This window comes from Sturnira hondurensis, unplaced genomic scaffold (genome assembly GCF_014824575.4).
Source record: "Sturnira hondurensis isolate 20B ecotype Veracruz unplaced genomic scaffold, ASM1482457v3 Scaffold0015659, whole genome shotgun sequence".
Classification (NCBI taxonomy): domain Eukaryota; kingdom Metazoa; phylum Chordata; class Mammalia; order Chiroptera; family Phyllostomidae; genus Sturnira; species Sturnira hondurensis.
Window position 1 is genome coordinate 1,816,236 of NW_028088290.1, and position 14,681 is coordinate 1,830,916.

Genomic DNA, 14,681 nt, shown 5'->3' on the forward strand with positions numbered 1-14,681 from the left:
TTCAAAGAACATTACCACTTTCATCCTTTCCCTTTGTAAAATTTGCTAACATGTTTTTATTATAGGTTAGCCTTTAGGCTACATAATGTTATTTTCTAAAAGCTCAGCCAAAAAAAAGTATAAATTACCACCTGGACCCAAAATTTAAGATACCTTTGCAATCTATAGAAAATAAGGTAAATTAAATAATATTTATTTCACATGAACCAGAGTTTGAATGGATTAATAAATTATACGTCACTTACTATATGTGAAGTAATTGAAAATTGGTCCCAAAAATCCATCCTGTGAAGCCTGATCTTTAAGAGGCAACAGCAAGGGCTCCAATTCTTCCAGAGTGTAGAGTCCAGGAACTTCGCCTACCGAAGAACGTTACATCTCTTGTGAATGTTAGTTGCATTACACTAACTCAAAACACATTTTACACACACAAAGCTTTTTCTGTTTTTGTATTATATAATCTGCCCTTATTTAATCTTTGTTTCCCAAAATATACAAACCTTATCACCTCAATATTATCTACAAATCTGCATCTGTTCCCTTCACTTAACAATATTCAAACTCCTAGGTACGCCATTCAAGACAATTCATGATCTATCCTTTTATCTGCCTTCCAAGGTTTTTCTTCAACCCTCCCTGACAAGACCTTGAGTTCTTGCCTCAATGAACATTTTTGTGTTCCATATATATAATGAAATACTCCCTTTCTGCAGTATGAACCCACAGTCTTCCCCTGGTCCTTATGTTCCCCCCAAATTAACATTTATCTTTCAAGATACTACTTTGCCAACTGCTATTCCCATGAGCCTTCCTAACTACCCATATGCCAGGTAATGGACTCTTTTCTATTTCATATAATATCCAAACATATTACTGTTTAGCATTTATCACATCATTGAATCATGAATGAATTACTTTTCTTGCCTTCCAATTAGATTCTGAATTCCTAGGAGACAAATATTTGATCATGTTCAATATTAACCCTAGGGAAATCTTAGCAAAGTAGCAGGCAAACAAGCATTTGTTAGATAAATAAATAAATTAGTGAATAGACAGATGTGTAAACTTATACTAGATGTCAGAAGAACTAATCCATGAACTGCTACTAGGCAACAGAATGATGAAAGGCAAATCAAAGTTAAGACTATAAGCATTTGATAGAGGCCTGAACCATGTGTTATTCACCTCTGTAAGTCCAGAATTTAGCACTGGGTCTGGCACATAACAGATGTTGAATAAATATTTGTTAAACCAATATATCTATACTTCATAAGAAACTATAAGACTAAGTGAAAATTCTTTTGCTATACACCCAAAGCACTGCATCCATCTAGGGCTCACCATAGTTTGATTTCCACTTTTCTTTAGGCTCAACTCAGAGCCTCAGACCACTCACCTTTCCCCAAACTTGTACACCATAATCAAACACATACACACACATAGCTACTCTATATCTTTCTCTAACTTGCAGCCATACAAAGATACTTTTTGATTCCTCAAATTTAGCAAAGAAAGCTGGCTCTCCTAACATATTATACATGATAGGGAATAAGAATTCGAAATAAAAAGGGAGACAAAGGTCTACTAAGTACTTTCTCTGGAAGGATTTTTCAAAAATACTTTTTGTTGCCCTGACTGGAGTAGGTCAGTGGGTTGGACGTTGTTCTGCAAACCAAAAGGTCACTAGTCTGATTCCCAGTCAGGGTACATGCCTGGGTTCAGCACCAGGTTCCTGGTTGGGGGGTGTGAGAGGCAACTGATTGTTTCTCTCCCTTTCTCCCTCCCCTTCACTCCCTCTAAAAAATAAATAAATTTGTGTGTGTGTGTGTGTGTGTGTGTGTGTGTGTTCTCCAAAAATGTTGACATAATTTAAATTTACCAAAATTAAACTTTACTCATGATTTTTGCAGTTATATCTCCATAAAGACCAATTTATCCTGATATACAATAATTACTGGGTTAATGCTTATCTGGGTATTTGCTTTCACAAAGAAAAAGACTGTAAAGCTGGTCTACTATTTCACCTCACCCAAAATGAACAAGGTCTCCATCTAGTGACAACTTCAGCAATATGCAACGTGAAGAATATGCACCTTAAAAATAAAGTTTATTCTCTAAAAAGACCACCACCACTTCATGCTTTCTCAAGACCTACCACTTTCACTTGCCATTACCCCTGAACTCTTTTAACAAAAACTGGCCTACCATGTGTCTAACTAGAGCCCTGGTCTACACATCTCATTAGGACACTAAAGTATAGATCATTCATATTAGAAATTAAATGTTTTTTCAACCAGAGATTTTAAAATTCTAAAGACAATTTTATCTACAGCCTACCTAGAATGATACAAAACAAGTATTTATTAATAAGTGACTCAGCCCTAACTGATGTAACTCAGTTAGTTGGGAGTTGTTCTGCAAAGTGAAAGGCTACCAGTTCGATTCCTTATCAGGGCACATACCTAGATTGTGGGTTCTATCCCCAGTCAGGGCATATACAGGAATCCACCAATGAATGCAAGATTAGGTGGGAAAACAAACCAAACTGATGTCTGTCTCTCTATCTTTCTCTCTCTCTTCCCCCACCAAAAATAAAAAAAATAGAAATATTTAAAAATTGAGATATGAAAAAAAAAACTGAATCAAACATGTTTGTCCTGGGAGCCCCATAATAGAAGAACCCGGAAAGTTGAAACTAACATTTAAAAAGGTTTATTTTGTATTTAAATAACAAAATATTCTTGGTCCAAGTTTAAAACTAAGCTACCACATACCAATTCTACTAACAGTGATTACTCATTACAAAGAGATTCTAATAAATTTCATAAATTCTTCAGAAAAGGAAAAGTACAAGAAACTGCCGGTATGCTGCCCAGGAAACCACCGAAAAGGTCAGGTGGTTCCAGAGACAGCAAGAGCATACCACGATTTGACAAAAACAAGATCCCACATTGTCTGGATGATATCTGCATTCATACGTCCATATTAAGATCATACCATAATTATTCAACCATTCCACTAGTGATGGATAGTGAGGTTCTACAAATGTTTTATTGTACATTATTTGTACTTACAATAAACACAAATAATTTACAATTATTTTATTTGCAGTTTTATTTACAATAAAATTATTTCCTTACATACTACTCCTTTCATTTCTGTAAGTTAAATTTCTACAGATAATATAACTGCTATATCAAAAGGTGTGGCACATTTTTTTAAGTACATAGGAACTGGTTGATCACTTTCCCAAAGGGTTATACCAGATCACAGTCCCATCAAAAACTAGTGAGAGGGCTATACTCACCAGTATTCACTATTAGTAATTATCTCACATAATTCTTTAATCCTTTGGTTTTATAGAAACAAATTTCTCAATTCTCTTGTTCTGAGAATGTTTAACCCCATGTCACTTTAATAAGAGCTATGCCAAAAGTTCTCTGAAACATAATTTTACACAAAAATTTTTTTACTTGCATAATGTTCACACTATAACTTTGTTGTCGATAATTAGAAACCATTCACTTGCCTGAAGACAAAAGACTATTGATCATCTCCAAAAACGCAGGATGTACAAACTGGTGATCCTCAAGGAGCAAAACAATCTGTTGGGCTTCAACGCCGGCGAGATGCAGCACCTGCACAACCAGAAAACACACACGGGAACAGCGCGCCTTCACTTGGTGCGTAAACGGAGTCACACTATTTCTTTCTTCACTTGTTATCAGTAACCAAAATAAAAAGTTCAACATTAGCATTACAGTTTGTAAAGTAAATCCAGTTCATGATCACCGGATATTATTGGGGGAAATTTTCATTATTTTATAGCCAGGACACAGTAAAACAAAACTAGACAATCATTTTTATACTTATCTACATACATCCCAAATAAACTTCCCCTTGCTTCTTTCATGTTCACCTAACATTCCATTCTGGGGTAACTGAGGGTTTAAAATCCTAGTGGGGATCTTCTTCCTGTCTGTGCATTACAACATGATTTTCTGATAATCATGGGAAAATAATCATCAAAATTAAAATGAAGACTATGTTGTATACCAGATACCTAAAGATCTTTAAAGGATTTTAGAACAGTAACTAATTATGACTTAAGACCAAGTGAAGAAAAAGACTGTGACTCACATGTCTGAGATCATTTCTGAACTGCTTGAGCTCATACCCTCTGGAGATCTTCGGGGAGAAGAGCACGGCCCCGTGCATGTGGCTGACCAACGAGGTGACGGTGCGACGGCCCACCCCACTGCGTCCCGCCAACAGGAGGGAGCCTCCAGGACAACTCAGCACTCTGTCTACCCTGGACATGTACTCCAGCACTTCTTGAAAAAGTAAAATATCTAAATTCTGGTTATCTCGTCCATAATGAATAAGACCCTTTTAAAAAATCACAAAGAATATCTTATAATCAATATAAGACACAATCACATAATAAAAATGTTAATATCTAGGTTAAGATATTCACTTTAGATGCACTCTGGAAATGGGGTTAAGTGACTACCTGTAAAAGCACACCCTACATTTTATCTATCCAATATTCAAGCTTTATGGCACTTTCTACAGAAAAACATGTATGATATCAAACAAATCCAAGGGTTCACAATAATCAGTTGCTTTTGAACATAATTACTACAACTAGTAAAAAGCAGTGTGAGATACCATATTAATTTTAAAAACCTCAAAAGCCCTCAAATTATACCAGTTGTTACAAATCAAATCAGCATGCACAGACTATACATAACAATCCTAAAACTCTACAATCCCAGTGCCTAGAAAACACTTTGTGAATTCTTGCTCTTCTGCACTGCTTGGACAGGAATCAAAAGCCCCCACACAGGTAGGATGCCCTGCCAGGAACTAAGTGATAGAGAAAAGGAAGAGAGAGAACAACCAGACTTCATATACTTACCTTTGCACATTCCCAAATTTTGCAATATCCATTCCAGACAAATTAATCAATTTAACAGACTATAAAAAATTTGTCTTGATATATAATCCACACTAAATTCCAATATAAATATTCAATTTTTAAAGCAATCACATATAATACTGTTTCTTATTCTTTACTATAATTAAACTTAAAAAATTGTCTAAGGCAGTGCCATTCAAAGTTTCAGTGATGCAGCAGCATCAACATCATCTGCAAAACCCATCATCTCTGGGCCCATTTACTGAATTCGCCTTCCTCAGGAGGGGACCCAGGAATCAGTACATTTTCTGGCTCTTATACTCACTGAGGTTTGACATCACTACCCTAAGATGATTTCCCAATTAATATTAAGCCTTATTAATATTTCCAATATCAAGTATCTTATACATCTGTGTAAATACATGTACATCTAATTAGATCTGCCAGAATGAACTAAATTCCAAAATAACCAGCTTTGTCTATTCTACAATCTTGTATTCCATGCCCTCAAAAGGCTTGTATTAAATATTTTCAAAATTGATGATAATAATAATCAAATCCCAACCCAAATTCTTGATCACATTGTACCTTTTTAATAACATCCTTAAAATCCACAGAATTTAGTTTTCCGAGTGGTTTTCCGTGTGGAGGCAGCGGCTGCCCCGGAGCTGCCCTCACTCCTGAGCCGTGTCGGGCTCCCCATGTAACATAGAAACTGTCTGCGGAAATAAAAGATACTGTTTTATACGTGTTATCTGTAATGGAAGGATCAATAAAACACATTTCTCATGAAATTATTGTTAAATTCATTAGTTCAAATAAGATCATCTACACAAAGGCAAAGATAAGTTATGTTCAAGTTTGCCTCGGAAGACCAATAAGATTAGTCAAATCAGAAAGACAGACTGCTGAATCAAACTCTACCTAAAAACAAACTGATAGGATCCCTATTTTATCTTTGCATCCTATTTCTCTTACCCCTCAAAAATGACTTCCTTCAAACTTTCTCCTATTTGTCCCCTTCTAATCGGTCCTATTTTCTTTCTCTTTCTCCAGAATCTCTATATAAAATTTATAGATTAATAATAACATGTAAATCCAGGCCTGTGTGGTTGAAGCATCATCCTGTCCACCAAAAGGTGATTGCAGGTTTGATTCCAAGTCATGGCATGTGCCTGGGTTATGGGTTCATACTCCGTATGGGCCGTGTGTGGGAAGCAACCAATCTTTCTCTCTCACATCAATTTTTTTCTCTCTTTCTCTTGCACTCTCTCTCACCCTTCCTCTCTAAAATCAATAGAAAAATACCTTCAAGTAAGGATTAAAAATTTATAACATATAAAATTTCCAACAAAATAGACTTCTGGCCAAGATGGAGGCACAGGTGGAAACACTGTGCCCCCTCCCACACTAAATTTAGAGACAGCAAAGTTTTAGAAACAAAAATACAGCCAAGACAGTGAAAATCAAACTGTACAGAAGTCCGACAACAATGAACCATTCAGCCAGACTGGTAAGAGGGGCGGAGTCAGCGGCGGAGTGGGGTCAGGCTGGAAAGACCTTTGGGTCCAACTGACCCAAGAGCAAAAGTGGTTGGTGGATCCCAGCCATTGGGTGGCGAGGGGCAGACCCAGTGAGGGCAAAGGGTGGCTGACTTTGGTTACACATTGACGCACAGATAAACCAAGTGAAGGAGTGAACAGTGAGATAGACCGCTCAGGTTAGGGCCCCAGCGGGAACTGCAGCCTGAAAGCACCAACTGGAAAGACTTTCTCGGGATCAAGGGGCCAAGAGAGGTTTCCAGGCCCACAGAGAGTTCATTAGAGAGACCCACAGGGTCCTGGAGAGTACACAGGCCCGCACACCCAGGAACCAGCACCAGAAGGGGCCAATTTGCTTGTGGGAAGCCGCAGAGGGGACAGAAATCTGAGAGAGAGCTGAGTGGAGCAAAGTGCCATTTTTTTTCCTCTCTGACCTCTCCCCCACATACAGCGTCACAACCCAGCTACTGGGTCACCCAGCCCTGGTGAACATCTAAGGGTCCACCCCTCCTACATAACAGGTGCAAAGAGACCAAAACATTATGGCTCAAGAACAGCTCAAAGCCCCAGAGCCTATATAATTCTAAGTGACCAAGAAATAGTCATCCTTTCAGATGCACAGTTCAAAACACTGGTGATCAGGATGCTCACGGAATTGGTTGATTTTAGCAACAAATTAGAGGAACATATGAAGGCTAAACTGATTGAAATGGAGGGAAATGTACAGGAAACCAATAGTGATGGAAAGAAAACTGGGACTCAAATCAAGGGAGTGGACTAGAAGGAAGAAAAAAATGACCAACCAGAAAAGAATGAAGAAACGAGAATTTTAAAAAATGAGGAGAGGCTTAGGAACCTCCAGGACATTTTAAACATTCCAATATCCAAATTATAGGGGTACCAGAAGGGGAAGAGGAAGAGCAAGGGGAAACCTTATTTGAACAAATAATAAAGGAGAAATTCCCCAATCTGGCAAAGGAAATAGACTTCCAGAAAATCCAGGAAGCTCAGAGTTCCAAAGAAGTTGAACCCAAGAAGGAACGCACCAAGGCACATCATAATTACATTAGCCAAGATTAAAATGAAGGAGAGAATTCTAGAAGCAACAAGAGATAAGGAGACAGTCACCTACAAAGGAGTTCCCATGGGACTCTCAGCTGATTTCTCAAAAGAGACCTTACAGGCAAGAAGGGGCTGGAAAGAAGTATTCCAAGTCATGAAAGGCAAGAGCCTACATCTAATATTGCTCTATTCAGCAAAGCTTTCATTTAGAATGGAAGAGCAGATAAAGTGCTTCTCAGCTAAGGTCAAATTCAAGGAATTCATCATCACCAAGCCCTTATTATATGAAATGTTAAAGAGACTTATCTAAGAAAAAGAAGATAAAAAGCATGTACAGTAAAATTATAGCAAACTCACAATTATTAACAACCACACCTAAAACAAAAGCAAACCAAGAGGACAGCTAGATCAGGAGTGGAACCATAGAAATGGAGATCACATGGAGGGTTAGCAACAGGGAAGTGGGAGGAGGAGAAGGGGGGAGAAGGTACAGAGAATAAGTAGCATAGATGGTAGGTAGAAAATAGGGGGGAGGGCAGGAATACTATGGGAAATACAGAATCTAAAGAGCTTGTGACACATGGACATGAATGAAAGAGGGGCAATGGTGGGAGAGGGGTGTGCAGGGTGGACGGGAGTGAATGGGGGGAATGGGACAACTCTAATGGCATAATCAATAAAATATATTTTTTAAAAAATTTTTCCAAGAAAATAATCCAAGAAAAACTACACAAACTGATAAAAGAAAACAAAGATTAATAAATAAATGCATCATGTTCATGGACTAGAAGATGTCAACTCTCTCCAAACCAGTATACAGAGTTAAAGCAGTTCCTAACAAAACTTCAGCAATATTGCTTATATATATAAATAAGATTATTCTGAAATTTATGTGGAAAAGTAAAGAAACTTAAATCACTAAAACAATTAAAGAATAATAAAGCAGGAAGAGCCAGTCTACTCAATTTCAAGCCATTATATAGCTACAGTAATCAAGACAGCATGGCACTGGCAGAAGGACTGACAGGTACATTAGCAGAACAGAGTAGAGAACCCAGAAACAGGCTAACACAACTAATTCTTGACAAAGGCACAAAAGAAATTCAAGGCAGAAAGTTAGCCTTTTCAAAAAATGGTGCACAAACGAGTCAACATCCATAGACAAAGAAAAAAACCTTGACCTAAATCTCGCTCTTTATACAAATAATTAACTCAAAGCAGACAACTGAGTTAAAATATAAAACTATAAAACATTGAGGGGGAAAGAAATCTTCAGGATCTAGGACTGAACAGCTATTACATTTGACACGAAAAGGTCCTTAAAAATAAAAACTAATTAATTGGACATCATAAGATGAAAACCTTTTTATGAGTGAAAGACCCAATTAAGATGATAAAAAGACAAGCTACAGAGTGAGAGAAATATCTGCAAAACATATATTTGACAAAGGATTAGTATCTAGAATATATGACTCTCACAACTCAACAGTAAAAAAAATAAACAATACAATTACAAAATGGGCAAAAGATCAAGAGGCATTTCACTGAAGAGGATATACAGATGGCAAATGAGCCCATGAAAAATATAAAAGGTGTTCAACATCATTAGCTGTCAACAAAATGCATATCAAAACCACAACATCATCATGCCCTGGCTGGTGTAGCTCAGTGGATTGAGCATGGGCTTGTGAAGCAAAGGATTGCGGTTCGATTCCCAGTCAGGGCACATGCCTGGGTTGCAGGCTAGTTCCCAGCAGGGGACATATGTTAGGCAACCACACATTAATATTTCTCTCTCTCTCTCTCTCCTTCCCTTCCCCTCTCTCTGAAAATAAATAAATAAATAATATATTTTTTTAAAAAACCACAACATCATCAATACACACGTATCAGACTGGCTAAAATAAAAAACAGTGACAACACCAAATGCTGACAAGGACGCAGAGCAATTCTGCCATTGAAATATCACTGATGAGAATGTAAAATGATATAGCCACTAGAAAACAGAGTGACAGTTTTAAAAATAGCCATATAAGAACCATACAACCCTGTAATTGCACTCCTTAGGATTCATCCCAGAAAAATGAACATGTTCACACACAAAACCTGTACATGTGTTTTTATCACAGCTTTCTTCCTAAAAGCAAAAAACTTAAAACAGCCCAAATGTCCTTCAACAAAGCAGTTGAAGAATTGGCTGATCTGAATAGCTACTCTCAGCAATAAAAAGAAACAAACTCCGTAAATATACAACAACCTGCATATGTATATCTCTGGAGAGTTTTATTGAGTGAAGATGAGGTTCTTGAAACAACAAAACTAAATACAGAACAAGCTGGTAGTTTCCACAGGGTAGACAGACTACAAAAGGATAACGTGATAGATTTTGTGGTGTGTTCTAGATCTTAAGTTTATCAATATCAATATCCAGGTTGTTACCTTGTACCATAATTTTGCCAGATGTTACCACTGGGTAGAACCAAGTAAGAGATACATGTGCTCTCTATGTATTAATTCTCACAACTGTATATGAGTCTACAATCATTTTAAAATGAAAAATTTACTTTTAAAAGTTTCAAAGTAGAGTCCTCAAAAAATGAATCTCTAACTCTTCTATACCCTTAACATCAAACATTTATTCCAAATATACTCAGAGAAGTTATGGTAATTATAAAATATTTCATGCTGTATTCTAATGACCAGTTTAACCACCTACTTGCACAAATCTTTGTGGCATCTAAACAGACCAGCAACAGTTCTAATTGCAAGCAAGGGCTTTTCATAACTAGCTGCCACTGGATTACAGGTTTCTTGAGCACAATAATGTGTCTAATTTATTTTTAAGTCCCAACATTAATTTTTCCTTGATAAATATCTCCCTATACAAAAATCCTATTTTCCTAGATCTAACATGTATCAAGCCTGTATTTAAAAAAAAATTACAACTTTTCATTGAAAAGTAAAGTACTGAGAAAAAAGCATCTATTATTTATTGAGTACTACATAGGAGACTATGAGAAAGATGGCATGATTTAAGAAACAAACCTCTCCATACTAAGCTGTGAAAATATAGGCCACATGGACAAAAACCATCACTAAAAATCAAGCCAACTGTGTACTATTATCAGGTTTTTCTCAGCACTTCCTCCTACCTTAGGTTCGCTTGACCTTACTTCCTGATTGCAAAACTCAAACAGCACCTAGAAAAGTACTTCCATCAATCTCAACATCCTTATCACCTTTACAGTTCATTTTGGCTTATGTAACATGACCCTGGAACCAATATTGAATCCGGAAATGTACAAAATGCAGAGTTGGGCAAAAGTAGGTTCATAGTTGTGAGTTCATGAAACACAGCTTATTCTTACATCATTGATTATTAATTATTGTATTATTTTCCATACAAACAACTGTAAATCTACTTTTCCCCCACCCTGTATAGAAGGTATTCTATGAAATATTTTTGAAGCCTCACTTTAGAGTCTGATAGAATAGAAACTCATTTTATAGCTTGAAAGCTAGCTCATTAGAAAATATTTCCATAACATGGTCCTTTTTTTACCAAAGATCCTTTCACCAAGATGATTTTCATCACATGCATTAATCCCGCAGCAGTTTTCAAAATGCAAATTTGTTATTAAGCAGTAATAATTTCAAATGCAACATAGCTGCTTTCACTATATGATGAAAGTTTATCATAACAATAATGAATGTTTATCATAACAATAGGTGAAGCTAGTAACAAGAATATGTAAAAAGTTCTCTGCTGATATTATGAACAGTGACAAGAAGGAGAACATGCATTAGTTTCAAGCCAAAGTTTATTACAACCAAATGTGGATTTTCACAATTATCTTTAATTTTCATACATATGTAACATATATATTTATAAATTTGTTAGCGAAAATCCTTCAGAAAATACAATCCTGAATCGCAAATGTAAAATGCTATAGCCTGAACCCATTTCTGTCCCCTCAAAACAATTATCATCATCATACTTTGTTTGGAATATAATTATTGAAATCTAGCAAAAATGACAGTGTATGATAAAAAACATTAAAATTACCCAACATTTGTATTTGTTTAGACATATTAAATCATGCTATTAATAAATTAAAGTTCCCATAACATACAAGTATATATGTATATATTTACATATATACATAAATTATTATATATATATATATATATATATATATATATATACATAAACTCGGTAGCTATATTACCTGCCATATTGTCTAATATATCTGACCCCCAATCTCCTTGAAACACCGATGTTAAAATGCTGTCAAATAAATGAAGTTCCTTTGCACCAACAATTTTGTCACGAAATAAGCGCCGTGCTTCATATGCTACAATTTCTAATACATAATCTGGTGGATGGTTTGAAGGTCCTAAAAAAGGCAAAATTTTCTTTAATTGTAATAAAATTCAACTAACTTTAAATTGGCCAGTTTCAACATATTAGTAGAAAGAAATAGAGAATAAGAGTCTACATACCATAATTTTGGCATCAGATAAATAGAAAAAAGAGAAAAAAACGTTTAGATTCTTTGGGCTAATAAGTTGGTACATTTTTTTTATTATTTAAAGTATACATTAAGTACTATTCTCTCTAGTTGTTCAATAAAAATGCCAATCCCCAAAAGCACATAAATATGCTTTGGCTACAAAGAATAATTATTTCATTTTTCCCAAAATCATCTTTTCATCATGATGATCATAAATACTTTAAATGAGAAGATATAATATTTATTATAATTTTAACATCAATGTTTAAATTTAATGTTTATTTAAATTTCACATTAATGTTATTTTACTTACAGTTTTTTAAATACCACAAATAGTTACAATACTCATGTCTTGTATCTACCACAAACACAATATATAGTGTAAAGACACAAACATGTACATACACGCACACACACATATACTCTGTGGCATAAGGGGAAAAAAGCGATTTAAAATCATGAAAGCAAAACTTACCTCCTTCTAAATCATATCTGAATAAACCAAGGACCCACTGGGTAAGGATGCAAGGAGTGAAAACATAGTGACTATAATCATCAACTGTAAATTTGGCCCGCACCTGAATAAGAAAATGCAATAAGTCATCTGCCTGTTTTCTTAATGATATGATTGCCCTAAATTTTCCAGTGTCCTCAGACTCACATAAATGCCAATTTCTACCAATGGTTAGAAGTGTATTTCAATTTAATTGATTTCCTTAGTTCTCTTGTATATTATATTTCATGCAGTTTAAAACATTTTCTAAGAAGGGCTGTTCATGGGCTTCAACAAACTGCTAAATGTTGTCCATGTTAAAAAAATAAATGAAATGAAATGAAATGTTAAAAGTGCTGCTACAGAAATTCAAACCTAAGTTTTATAAAACGGTGCTTGCAATTCCAAGGCACTCACAGATCTAGGTTAAGGCCCATTTTCTAATACTGGGAACCAAAGAGTCAACTTATGTTCAAGGAGCCACTGAGCTTTTAACTTATCAAAGTGTCACTTTCCAATATATAACCAGTAAAAAGTCTGCCCCTTTCTGTCTATGGACAGAGATACTGCTCTTACTGGCCTTGACCACTGAACATTTGAAAAAAAAGTGTTTTAAAACAGGGAATTTCTTTTTTTAAGATTTTATTTTTTAGAAAGGGTAAAGGAAGGAGAGCGAGTGGGAGAGAAACATAGATGTGATGTTCCCATCTTGTACACAGCCCCACTGGAGACTGAACCTTCAACCCAGGTACGTGCCCTGACCCAGAATCAAACTGGGGACCTTTGACTTGGCGGGATGATGTCCACCCAGCTGAGCTACACTAGTCAGGGCTAAAAAACATGGAATTTCTTTCTTTCTAACTTATTTTTCCCCACTTCAACTGCAATACTATAAAAAGCAACTACCACAAGCACTTTCATAACTTTCACATACTATTCACTTTACCTAGGAAGATCTTTTTATCTTCAGTCACTTTGTAAATTACTATTCATTTTTTAAAAATTCAGATCACATTTCACCTCCCTTTATCAACTACCACACACAATGGAGTTATTTAGTCCCCCTTCGATGCTTTTTTTGTAACTTGTGCCACTGTTGTTATACTCACGGCACTGTATTATATATGACTAGGTCCCTCATTAGACTGTGAACTTCAAAAGAATAGAGACTCAGCCACCATTGCATTCCTAGGACTGGCACTGGAAAGATAATGTCTTTTGCCATCGTTAGTGGCTATTTGCAAGTATCACCCTACTTTTCCAAGGAAGGATACTTTAGACATTTCCTCACAGTTAAGAGGTAAGAAATAAACATCAAACACTACTCTTGAGTTTGAAGCCTGCAAGACAGGAACTAATAAAAGTCAAGAGAAAGATCTAGTTTTGGAAAAAAGATGAACTCCATCCTAAATATTCTAAATTTGAGCTAACAGCAGAATAATCATCCACCCACTGATTCTTTCAGTCAATATTTACTGTCTACTTGCAACTGTGCCAGGGATACAATAGGGAATAAAGAACAAAGAGCATCTGTACTCACAGAGCTTACTCTCTAGTTAAAAGGCCTAATACACAACAGGAAAAGAAAGCCTGAATATCAACACAGATGAGAATTAAAGGCAGTCCCTTGGAAGTAATACAAATAGACATGAAAACCAAAGCATACTCTAAATAAATATATACCTGCTCATACACTTGTACCATAGATCCTGCTAATAGATAAATTTTTGATGAAGAACCCCAAATAGAATGACTCTTCAAATTTTTATGTAAAACTGGTTCCAAATATGCTCCATAAATTGTCTGTAATTGCTCTCTTTCTGGGTAACTAAAAAAGAAAATTGAAATAAATATAAGAAAGAAGTTGAAATAAATCATTGTTCTAACGTTTAGTTATAGCAGTGGTTTTCAAACTGTGCTGTTTGAGACCACCAAGATTTACTCAGGGGCTGAGGCCAAACTCAACATTCCTATTCTCACTGCAACCAAATTAGATTTCAAATTATGTTTTCAAATACTGAGGGTCCTAATAAGGACTCCAAAGAAATCACTTAAAAATATAACTGCTTGAAAAACCACTGATCTTTAGAAAGGGCTAAAAGGAAAGCTTTGCTTAAGAAGAAGAATTTTGAGTTATATGGTGCCTGTAT

At 35.7% G+C, this 14,681-nt stretch overlaps 1 protein-coding gene across 2 annotated transcripts in view; it reads right to left on the reverse strand.

Annotated features, from left to right (window-relative positions):
• The window catches only part of DYNC2H1 (dynein cytoplasmic 2 heavy chain 1), a 346,577-nt gene that overhangs the window by 236,206 nt on the left and 95,690 nt on the right, over positions 1-14,681 (reverse strand). For both annotated transcript variants that reach the window (XM_037065338.1, XM_037065337.1), the window contains exons 45-51: positions 14,215-14,359; positions 12,514-12,616; positions 11,754-11,921; positions 5,510-5,640; positions 4,141-4,389; positions 3,530-3,638; positions 246-359 (exon numbers count right to left, since the gene is read on the reverse strand). In XM_037065338.1, coding sequence (XP_036921233.1) covers positions 246-359; positions 3,530-3,638; positions 4,141-4,389; positions 5,510-5,640; positions 11,754-11,921; positions 12,514-12,616; positions 14,215-14,359 — 1,019 coding nt within the window. The remainder of the gene's footprint in view (positions 1-245; positions 360-3,529; positions 3,639-4,140; positions 4,390-5,509; positions 5,641-11,753; positions 11,922-12,513; positions 12,617-14,214; positions 14,360-14,681) is intronic.